The sequence below is a fragment of the Chelonia mydas genome, chromosome 1 (genome assembly GCF_015237465.2).
Source record: "Chelonia mydas isolate rCheMyd1 chromosome 1, rCheMyd1.pri.v2, whole genome shotgun sequence".
NCBI lineage: Eukaryota > Metazoa > Chordata > Testudines > Cheloniidae > Chelonia > Chelonia mydas.
The window spans coordinates 327,779,039-327,791,111 of record NC_057849.1 but is presented as its reverse complement, the minus strand read 5'-3'; the positions used below and the strand labels follow the sequence as shown (position 1 = coordinate 327,791,111).

The 12,073-nt window shown below is 43.4% G+C and overlaps 1 protein-coding gene across 4 annotated transcripts in view; it reads left to right on the top strand.

Moving 5' to 3' along the window:
• CACNA2D1 (calcium voltage-gated channel auxiliary subunit alpha2delta 1) overlaps nucleotides 1-12,073 on the top strand; it is a 659,278-nt gene that overhangs the window by 65,421 nt on the left and 581,784 nt on the right. For all 4 annotated transcript variants that reach the window (XM_037889245.2, XM_037889243.2, XM_043552428.1 and 1 more), the window contains exon 2: nucleotides 6,285-6,366. In XM_037889245.2, the coding sequence (XP_037745173.1) occupies nucleotides 6,285-6,366 (82 nt within the window). The remainder of the gene's footprint in view (nucleotides 1-6,284; nucleotides 6,367-12,073) is intronic.

Here is a 12,073-nt window from a genome sequence, read left to right as displayed (position 1 = left end):
GAGTTGGGGCGGGATACTAGGAACCAGAGCTACTGTAGGGGTACATGGTCTCTCCATGGATTGCCTAGCCTCCTATGAGTCCCTCAGGGTCCATGGGGACCTGGGTAGGTGGCAGGCTCTAAGGGGAGGCAAACTCCATCTCCCTGGACAGATGCTGTCGGGGAATCTCCAGAAATTTCATTAAGATTTTCATGCACATTCCTACCCCTTTTCCCCTAGCACAAACTCCTGTAGCTTTCCCCACAATATGACCTGTTACTACTGAGGGACCTAACAAGCTGGTATTATCTGTAGACTGGAATTATCAGTGAAACCTCTTTTGGCACCCACTGGGAATCTCTGAGTATTATAGTTACTGCCAAAAATTCAAAGCAAACCTTTGTTTTTGAAAGTGAGTGCAGCTATCCAATCCAAATGTGGACACTGTCCCCTTCAAATTTTGGAGGCACTAGATTGTGTTGCATTGTAAATGTAAGCTTTGTTACATTCCCATTGCATTGTGCTGTATAATTAGTGTCACGTTCCAAATTGATGGAACGCTATGGGATGCACTGTAATGAGATGCAACTCATTCTTGGGTTATTTTTTTCCCCCTTTAACAAAGGCATTTCTTTCTTGGATTAGATACAGCACATCTGCTTTGCAACTGAATCTAAAATAACTGCAAATCTGGAAGAGACCGTATCAAATATGAGAAATGGCCAATTTCTTTTTAATATTGAACGATTTTACAACATTAATATTTCCAGAATAGCAGACCTTAACTGCTGAAAGCACAATTAACTTCCAGGATTTCTACCCTTCTGAGAGGTACCAAAGAGAGCAGAATGAAAGCACAAAGGCATAAAAGACGAGCCAAAGGCAGCATGGCTCCTAATTGCAGGAATATGCAGACGTGGTCATCAAGGGATGAATGCTCTTAGGGACAGGCATTTCTTGCGGGTGCTCTGAGATCAGTGGAGTAAGGACCAGATTTCCCTGTGGATCTCTAAAATCTGCAGAGTTAGCAACCCATGCTCTCTCCTCATTGTCTAGAGGGAAGAATCAGATGAGTTTGCTATACACTGAAGTTCTTTTTGTGTTCAGATGACTTTTTTCCCCTTCTGTTGGTTTTTCTATGGGAGGGGAAAACATAGGTATGCATATATAGCTAGATGAATGATGAAGACTAGAAATAAAAGCGGGAGAGGAATTATTTCGGATGGTAAATAGGATTAACAGGATGAAATTCAGAAAGAGAATTTCCAGTGGGATTAGATGGTGGCATTGTCTTCCAAGGAGAATTTTGGCAAATCCATTGAAAAGTAGACTAGCCAAAGCTCTAGAAAATGGACTAGGAGGAGCCAAGCCTGCACTGTCAGGGAGATCGGTTAGGTGACCCGATAGAAATTAAAGATGGCCTGTGATTTCATCTGACGTAGGAAATTTCCTTTCCCATCACTACTGCAGTGGGGAGGGTTCCTGATTTAAAGATCTCAGCCCAGATTCTTTGCTGCGCAGAGTTTCTGCTTCATGCAGCAGAGGAAGACCCATCAGGGAGGCTATTGCCACTTCTTAATTATATGTGCTGGCCATGACTCTGGCCACAGCATAAATTAGAGTTGCGTGGGGGCTGCAGCAATTACACCAGCTGTTATTGTTCCCCACGGGAACATCTGCTGGCTGAGGGGATGGTTGGTGCCCATTGGACACCTCTGCTCATCCCACCACACTGATGCCAGGTGGGGTGGTGGTGGTGTATGGGCCATGCCAGGGGAATTCTGATCTAGTCTTAGCCATTAGAAAGCGCATTGTTGCTTGTTTGTGTGCTTGTAGCCCTTTCTAACTTTATTCCTCCTACTTGGTGTCACTTAACTCTGTCCTTTTGTTAATAAACTTGTTTTATTTTTACTATAAACCAACTCAGTGTTCTGCTTCAAGGGAAGAGTGTATTTACCCCAGTTAAATTAGCCTTGTCTACATTAAAGGGAAAAGTCGATCTAAACTACACAATTTGAGTTACATGAATACTGTAACTCAAATCAACATAGCTTAGGTCTACTTACCACAGGGTCTACACTACGTGACGTTGATGGGAGATGCTCTCCTGTCGACTCCCCTTACTCTTCTTGATCAGGTGGAGTACAGGAGTCAACGAGAGAGTGATCAGCGGTCAATTTAGTGGGTCTTCACTAGACCCATTAAATCGACTCCTGATGCATCGATCCTCTAGTAAGTGTAGACAAGCCCTTAATAAGCTGTAATATGCTTTTGGCTCTTTAAAGAAGCAAATGAACTGTAATATCTCTCTGAATGGTCCAGGAGATGGCTGGACTTTGCAGAGCATGTGGCTTTTGGAAAATTCAGGATTGAGGTTGTGTTGAGTCACCCTCCAAGTGGTAAGCAAAGCTGGTAGAAAACAGGGAATGTGACTGGTGTATTGCTGGCAGGCTGCTGGGTTCAGAGTTGCTGGACTAAGGCTGCAGTTATACACAGCCACTCAGGGCATGCTAGTCGCTGACTGTGAACATCCCAGGCAGGGAGTTACAGTAACAAATCTTTTAATGCACATAAGGTTTACAGGGTAAGAGGTGATACAACTCCTCATCCCATATTGCACCCCAGGATGTGATAGTAGTGTTACAAGTGGGGTGATGGCTCATGTACAGAGAAGGTTTATAATAAAATAAAATCTGAATGAGACAGCCTATTCATGTGCCTCAATTGATTTGCGGTACATAATAGTACAATGACAATAATCCCCAACAATTCTGGAACTTTAACTGCTGCATTCTCCGGCCTGTCAGTGCTACCTATTTGAAACAAAAACATCTCCTTACAGGGACAAATGCCCTGGCTTACATGGAGGGCAAATGACCTTGTGCCAGTTCGATAAAGGACTGCGATCTATATTCCTAGGAGCTTGACCTTGTTCACATGGCATTGAAATGAAATCCAAAGCGTGTGCTCTGTGTGCAGCTGCTATGCAGAGTGATTTACATCTCTTCTGGCTTAGCTCCTGTGTAGTGATCAGAGCTGAAGCTTCAGCTGAATCAAAGCCATCCAACAGTGTTGTTACTCTGCATCTGCTGTTGTGACCAAGGCTGAGAGAATTTCTCTGGGTCAAATCCTCACTAGCTGCCTTGTGCCTGTGTTTGGGTTCTGCATAGCAACTGGGGAGGTGAAATCCATTCTGGCAACCTGGCAGGAGGGTGAAGGGCTGTTTCGTGGTCCCTGCTACTCCATCCTGGATCACATTCTAAGGCGACTCTCTTTCCCCGTTCATTGTATAGGGAGCCAGGGCACATAACTCAGCTTTGTGGATCACAGAGTTTTTCCTGTGACTTTCTAGGCACCTAAAAGTGGGGCACTGTGACACTCAGCCTTTGAATCATTGAATCATAGAAGATTAAGGTTGGAAGAGAGCTCAGGAGGTCATCTAGTCCAACCCCCTGCTCAAAGCAGGATCAATCCCAACTAAATCATCCCAGCCAGGGCTTTGTCAAGCCGGGCCTTAAAAACCTCTAAGGATGGAGATGCCACCACCTCCCTAGGTAACCCATTCCAGTGCTTCACCACCCTCCTAGTGAAATAGTTTTTCCTAATATCCAACCTACACACCCCCCACCCACCCACACACTTGAGACAATTGCTTCTTGTTCTGTCATCTGCTACCACTGAGAACTAGGGTGCTGGAGCTAGGGCTGCTCCATCTTCTTTGGAACCCCCTTTCAGGTAGTTGAAGGCTGCTATCAAATCCCCCATCACTCTTCTCTTCTGCAGACTAAATAAGGCCAGTTCCCTCAGCCTCTCCTCATAAGTCATGTGCCCCAGCCCCCTAATAATTTTCGTTGCCTTCTGCTGGACTCTCTCCACATTGTCCACATCCTTTCTGTAGTGGGGGGCCCAAAACTGGACACAATACTCCAGATATGGCCTCACCAGTGCCAAATAGAGGGGAATAATCATTTTCCTCGATCTGCTGGCAATGCTCCTACTAATGCAGCCCAATATGCTGTTAGCCTTCTTGGCAACAAGGGCACACTGTTGACTCATATCCAGCTTCTCGTCCACTATAATCCCCAGGTCCTTTTCTGCAGAACTGCTGCTTAGCCAGTCGGTCCCCAGCCTGTAGCAGTGCATGGGATTCTTCCATCCTGAGTGCAGGACTCTGCAGTTGTCCTTGTTGAACCTCATTAGATTTCTTTTGGCCCAATCCTCCAATTTGTCTAGGTCACTCTGGACCCTATCCCTACCCTCCAGCATATCTACCTCTCCCCTCAGCTTAGTGTCATCCGCTAACTTAATGAAGATGTTGAACAAAACCGACCCCAGGACCGACCCCTGGGGCACTCCACTTGATACCAGCTGCCCACTAGACACTGAGCTGTTGATCACTACCTGTTGAGTGATCTATCCAACGATCTATCCAGCTTTCTATCCACCTTATAGTCCATTCATCTAATCCATACTTATTTAACTTGCTTGCAAGAATACTGTGGGAGACCATATCAGAGGCTTTCCTAAAGTCAAGGTATATCATGTCCACCACTTTCCCCATATCCACAGAGCCAGTTATGTCGTCATAGAAGGTAATCAGGTTAGTCAGGCATGACTTGCCCTTGGTGAATCCATGTTGACTGGTTCTGATCAAGTGCTTCAAAATGGATTCCTTGAGGACCTGCTCCATGATTTTTCCGGGGACTGAGGTGAGGTTGACTGGTCTGTATTTCCCAGGATTCTCCTTCTTCCCTTTTAAAATATGGGCACTATGTTTGTCTTTTTCCAATCATCATGGACCGCCCTGGATTGCCACGAGTTTTCAAAGATAATGGCCAATGGCTCTGCAATCACATCAGCTAACTCCCTAAGCACCCTCGAATGCATTGCATCTGGCCCCTTGGACTTGTGTTTGTCCAGCTTTTCTAAATAGTCCTTAACCTGTTCTTTCGCCACAGAGGGCTGCTCACCTCCTCCCCATACTGTGCTGCCCAGTGCAGCAGTCTGGGAGCTGACCTTATCTGTGAAGACCAAGGCAAAAAAAGCACTGAGTACGTCAGCTTTTTCCACATCATGCGTCACTAGGTTGCCTCCCGCATTCAGTAAGGGCCCCACACTTTCCCTGACCACCTTCTTGTTGCTAACATACCTGTAGAAACCTTCTTGTTACCCTTCACATCCCTTGCTAGCTGTAACTCCAATTGTGCTTTGGCCTTTCTGATTACACCCCTGCATGCTCAAGCAATATTTTTATACTCCTCCCTAGTCATCTGTCCAAGTTTCCACTTCTTGTAAGCTTCCTTTTTGTGTTTAAGCTCACCAAAGATTTCTCTGTTAAGCCAAGCTGGTCGTCTGCCATATTTGCTATTCTTTCTGCACATTGGGATGGTTTGTTCTTGTGCTCTCAGTAAGGCTTCTTTAAAATACAGCCAGCTCTTCTGGACTCCTTTCACCCTCATATTAGCCTCCCAGGGGATCCTGCCCATCAGTTCCCTGAGGGAGTCAAAGTCTGCTTTTCTGAAGTCACAGGAGTCTTGTGAGAATAAATACATTAAAGATTAGAATGTGCTCATATACTAGGGTCATGGGTACCGTACCATAGATAGTAATAATAAGTGCTGACAGTATGCTTGATTGTTCAGCTAGCATGTGGTCTGGCCACTATAGACAACCCTATGAGAGATACAACTGCAGAAATGTTCACCTGGCACTTGAATGCTTAGAATCAAAATACAACTGGGAGGCTAGTCAGTCTCTATACCATTTAGTCTCTAACCTATCTGCTGCAGCTGTCAGTTAGTGTTAATTGTGGTGATGGGTTTTGTGACAGGAACTCTCGTCTAGGATATGCGGGGACCACCATGCAGTCTACAGATGGTAACAAAATTGGTTGGTGTAAGACCAGGCTAGATTTGAGCTAACAAAAGAGATTCACATTAACTTATGTCTCAGTATTGGTGGCATATTCCAAAAAGGCAAGCAGGTTACTTTTTCAACAATCAAGGGGAAAGGCTCTTGTGCCCTCTAAACTACTATTTTCATGTGTCCTGACTTTTTGCCCTTCTTTTGATGATCAGTCGTATACAGCTTCCTCACCGTGTTGGGCTTTTGTACGGCAGACAGCTTCTATGAGAGAAAGAGAGGGAATGAATGTCTAAAGCAGATTCACGGCAATATCAAGGGGACTTCGGCATCAATCTGCCTCCTGGAGGATAATCTGTCGGCCTGCATTTGTGTTTGTGATCGTCATAACTATTTGCCATTGATCTGATGGGACGTCTCTTTCTCTCTTTTTACTTCTGTAGAATAAAGTCATGGGTGGAGAAAATGCAAGAGGATCTTGTAACGTTGGCAAGAAGCGCAAGTGGGGTGGACGAGCTTGCCAAGGTGAGTCTAAATGGGTAGACCCTCTGTCTGTGACAACTAGAACAGTCAAAAATGGATGGTGCTCGTGATATAGGGGAAACAAGTAATCATCCCATCCTCACAACGATTTCTTTTGGAATGAAAGCCGATAGTATCCCTTTTCTGTACTGTTTACTTAGAAGGAAATGAATAATGGAGACATCCATTAATTCACTCTCTTTATGTTGAAGCTAATATTTAATCAGCTTTGCAGTACCAGGCATAAGGTTTATGTTTATTACAACTCCCATACACAATAGCACAGCTCCTTTTACATTGTGTATTTGTCCAATATGGTATCCAGGAAGCAACTATTCAAGGAAAGTTCATGGAAAGCACTCTGTTTTGAAAGAGAAGACCAGTTTTCTGACATATAAATTCTCTGAATTTAAGAAGTCTCTGTTGGCTAGATTTCTGTGGAGGAGAATGATAACTATCTAATATTCTTAGCTACACTACTTTAATCCAGAGTATATTTTACCAAAGGAACAAATTATTATTACTTTTTATTATGGAGAAGAGGTATCGATGTTACCACACATATTATTATCGCACATACAAAAATAAGTTGAAAGAACATTATTAAGATTGAGAAGTCAAGCACTCAAAAGTTAGGAAATGACAGAATTAAGGTTACGCAACCTTAATTCAGCCCCCTGGTGCGTATGCACTGTGATACAGTCTTTAATTTTGTGGTCACACACTATTTTTTCCATAGGACCTCTGCCCCAGTCGGTTCACAGAATAGACATGCTCTGAATATGAATCAAGGTTATGCAGGGAAGGGGACAGTTGTTTGAAGGTACCTACATCATTTGTAGCAGAACTTGGAAGGTGTATAGTGCATGAGGCAGGAGAACGCAGGAAGAGAAAGGATGGTCTCATGGTTAAAGCAGCTGAATACTATCCTTGGGAATTAAATTCTGTCCCTGTCTTTGCCATAGAGTTCTTATGTGATGCTGAGCAAGTCACTTATACCAAATTTAGTGTGTTCTATATTTTCTGAGTGCCTGAGTTGAGACTCTGGGATCTAATTTGCAGGAATGCTGAATACTCTCAGCTATAAATGAAGTCAGTGGGACATGTGCTTTGGGCATATAAAATGCCATATGTTAGGATATAGATATTCAGGCCTGTCTGTAAAGGCCTATACTCTAAGAATTTAGGTGTATTCTTATCACTTGGCTAGTTATAGAGGTATAAAAGAAAAAATCAAAATCACTGTCTGCCCGTGTAAGAGCCTTCTCTTACTGTGACAGTCTGAGGCCCTGTTCTTAGGCTAAGGCCTTTGGCTAAGCAGCAGAGGCAGCCATAAGCTGGGAAGCGACTGGTCACATCCTCACATTCCAAACTAGTCACACTGAAATAAGGTGCAATTGGGCTGTTAGAAATATAGTCCCGTCCTGATAATGCCTATTGCCTCCAGAGAGAGGGAAGTGCCTAGAAGATGTAAAAGGAAACTTACTTTGATAGCATCCTGTCTGGCAAGAACTCACTTATCAATAGCTGGGATGTGAAATCCTCACTTCTGTATTGTTTTGTCATTATAGTTCCCACTTTGCTATTGTTTGTCTGTATAATCTCTGTCTGGTTCTGTGATTGTTCCTGTCCGCTGTATAATTAATTTTGCTGGGCGTAAACTAATTAAGATGGTGGGATATAATTGGTTAAATAATCATGTTACAATATGTTAGGATTGGTTAGTTAAATTTCAGTAAAATGATAGGTTAAGGTATAGCTAAGCAGAACTCAAGTTTTACTATATAGTCTGCAGTCAATCAGGAATGTGTGTGTGTGTGGGGGGGAAATGGGAACAGGGAATGGGGGTGGGGAAATTGGAATCATGTTTAGCTAAGGGCAGGAATGAGAACAGGGCCACAGGTAAGGCTCTGTGGTGTCAGAGCTGGGAAGGGGGACACTAAGGAAGGAAACTGGAATCACGCTTGTTGGAAGTTCACCCCAATAAACATCGAATTGTTTGCACCTTTGGACTTCGGGTATTGTTGTTGTCTGTTCATGCGAGAAGGACCAGGGAAGTAAGTGGGTGAAGGAATAAGCCCCCTAACACGATATAATGGTAAGAACTCCTAAAAAAGGAGGTCTTAGGCCACTGAAATTTGGAACCTAAAGTTAGTGAACACTTTTGATCTTAATCTTCCTGGGCCTCATTACCCCATCTGTAAAAGAGGGATAATGCCCCCAACTCATCTCACAAGTGTATTGTGAAAATTATTTAATTAATATTTGTGAAGCACTCAGACGCTACAGTGACAAACGCCATAGAAACTCAGAAGGAAACTAATAATTCTGTTTTCAGAGGAGGGTTTAGATTGTTTTGTTTTGCAGTAAAGAGGGCACACACTGAACAATGAGGTGAAAAAAAATCTCCTCATTAAGTGAACACTGTCCATTCTGTGCACTGAATGAGGCAAAGGTCCTATGAAACAATAGTGTGTGAGAGTTAGAGACTTTATTGTAATGCCCCCGGCAGCCGAATTAAGGTTCCACAGGCATCCTTAATTTGGAATTCCTAATTTTTTAGTGCTTGACTTTGCAGCCTTAATAATATTCTTTTAATCTTGTTTTTGTGTGTAATTTCCTAGGTTTTTTAAAATGGAAATGGAAAAGGAAAAAACCACACACCCTGAAATATCATCATGTGGGATCATATTGACACTCTCACATGGTTCATCAACAGGAAAGGAACCCTTACACCCACTGCATAGACCTCTGACACATGAGCTAATGGAATAACTGATAGCAACAGTGGATTGTTATCCTCTGTGTGGACCAACTCCAAGGGGGGAGGAGACTCTTTGCTAGTGATTTCAGAGATATTCACAGCAGAGGATGGTGAGACTCGGAAATTATAGGTTCCTTTCTGTTGGAGGGAGTGTGCTCTAGCAGGTACAGACTCTTCTGTGCACGTGCCCCAAGTGTGACACATTCTGCCCCATCCCCTCAGACTTGTCCCAGTCCTGTCTCTTACCCATCCCGGCCTCCTTGTCCCAGTTCCATACTTCTCAACAACCCAGTTCCAGTCTCCACTCCTCAGGCTGCTCATCCCAATCCTGGTTTCCTTGCTCAGGTAGTGCTAGTTTCACCCCTGTGGACTTCTGATCCCCTTATTAGTCTGCCCCCAACTCCCGGTTTTCTTGTGTATCCATTCCTAGTTCATCCCTCCTCCTAACCCCCATCTCCTTACCCAGCCAGTCCAAGTTGTCCTCTCCTGGTTTCTCTTCCAGTCTCTCTCTTCCTCACCCTGGCCTCCAGTCACACCCCTCTTAGCTCCCATGTTCCCAGTGCCAATCTTCCTTCCAGGCGTTTTGTCCAATCTCAGTGTCCCCTCTCAGTTCTCTCCCCTCATCCTGGCTTCCAGCCAGATCTCTCTCCTCTCCTTCATCACCTCCTCCCCCCTATGTATTGGTCCTAGTCGTCATAGCCAGCCAGTGTGAGTCTACTGCCTGACTCCTCATCTGATTTCAGTCTCCCACATTTCCCATCCTTCTCCCAGTGTCTTTTCCAAACCCTCCACAGTCTGCCCTCTCACCTTAATTCACAGTCCTAGTTCCCTTTCCCCAAGCTTCTTGTCCCAATGTGTTCCTTTCGATTCCCTCTGCATGAGAGTTAGATGGATTCCTCCTCCGTGCAGCCTGGGCCTAGTGGCAGATAGGGGGTCATGGGGAGCACAGGAGAGAAAGTCTCTCTGTTTAGATGCCTGGACTAAGAACAGCCCATAGCAGCCCTGAACTGCAATTGCAGACAAAACCCTGTTCAGCTGTGGCTTGGAACATGACCAGTGCACAGAGAATCTTTGAGAAAACTGCTAAAATCTAAGAACCCTCTACTGAGCATGTTTGATCTGCAGTTCTTCAAGGATTAGAATTTGGACAAATTAGGATGGAGTTTCCAAGGGTCAACAAAAGTCACATCTGTGAAACAAAGGTTGCCCTCTGTGAAATTTCAAGACCCTACTCCAAAGCATGGAGGTGCTAGAGCTTTTAAAAGAAAAAGTGTCTAGAATATTTTAACATGGGCAAACCACATATTTATGCATATTTCTTTCTTGGAAATTGCTGAACCCTTTTGGCTGAAATTTAAAAAAGAAAAAAAAAATCAGCCTGAGGCAGACACCAGAAATGGAAAATTTCAGCCCACATGCATATAACTTGGCCATACTTGAACCAATTGAAAACAGGTTCTTATAATGGGAAATGTTGGGCAACCTTAATAATATACAGTGCTATCAGCCCTGCCTAGAGTATACCACAATTACATGAAAACTGAAGAAAATGTTAATCTCTGAACATAGTATCTAATCCCTTTTGAAAGCCAGAATGTGTAGCACACTTAATACAAATCAAAGTGCTGTTTCAATGGGTATGCCGACTGGCTTGTGTGCATGTGTATGATTCCAGAATAAGAAGCATTAATGCAGTATGTTTCCATATAAAATACCACTTCATATTAATATAATTCAGGAAAGATCTATACTGCAGTATGTTTTTTTTTCTGTATCCACAGACTTTAATTGCCTTTCTTTGTAAGTGGGAATGTAAGACCCTGTAAGGAGTGACCTATGGAATCACTCTCTTTTCTCTTATTTACACTTCCACTTTCTGATTTTTAAAATGAGACTCCATATTTCACTGTTATGGTTCCATTAGTGCTTAATTACATCTCTTCTGAAATGAACCCCTGTCAAAGCTGAATCCCCACTCTGTCACTCCGAGTGCAGAAGTGGGGGCCTGGAAGGATTTTAAAAATTAATACTTGCCGCTCCAGGCTTCTATTACACTCCCAAGGTTACAGCTTTTCTCTGACCTTGGCTTGGTAAGTGCTGCCACCACCCAAATGCAAAAAAACCAAACTCCTTTGAGCCCAGGAAGGAGCACTTGGGAATTCCTCCCCGTGGGGTACCCTCAAGCCCTTTCACCCCCCTCCAGGGAAGAGCTGAGAAAGAAAACAAAGGAAATTAGCTTTGGCTACCAGCTAATCAAACAACATGCACAAAGCTCTTAGGACACCAAAAATCCAATCCTGTTCTTAAGAAAGGTAAATTGTATTAAAAACAAAAAGGAAAAAATTACATCTGGAAGTTAGGCTTTTTGCTTGACCTTAAAAGAAACAATTCCAAAAATTAAGCACCCAACTAGCTTTTTTGGGGGGGTCAGCTTAAAGGTTACAAGCAAACAAAAGCATCAGGGGTTAGCACAAAGCCAAAATAAAAAATAAACCTGATTGTGTCTAACTAAACATTCCCTGTCCAAATAATTTCTTCTAGGTATGGAAAATGAATGTTCATATCTGGTTCAAGCCTTACATAGCATTGCTGCAGCCCAGAGAACAACAGACAAAAGGAAAGTTTCTTTCCCAATTTTAAAAAGTTCTATGGCAACTTCCACCTTCTCTCTCTCTCTATAATATATATACACACACACACACATATATAATCTTCTTACTATATGTTCCATTCTATGCATCTGATGAAGTGAGCTGTAGCTCATGAAAGCTCATGCTCTAATAAATTTGTTAGTCTCTAAGGTGCCACAAGTACTCCTGTTCTGTTCTTTTTACCTGTCTATTGGCTCTTTTGGTCAGGTGCCCGCTCCTTTTCTTTTACCTGTGGGCTTTGTTAACCCTTCTCCCAAGCAGAGAACAGACACCAAGAGGGATTTACAACTAACTG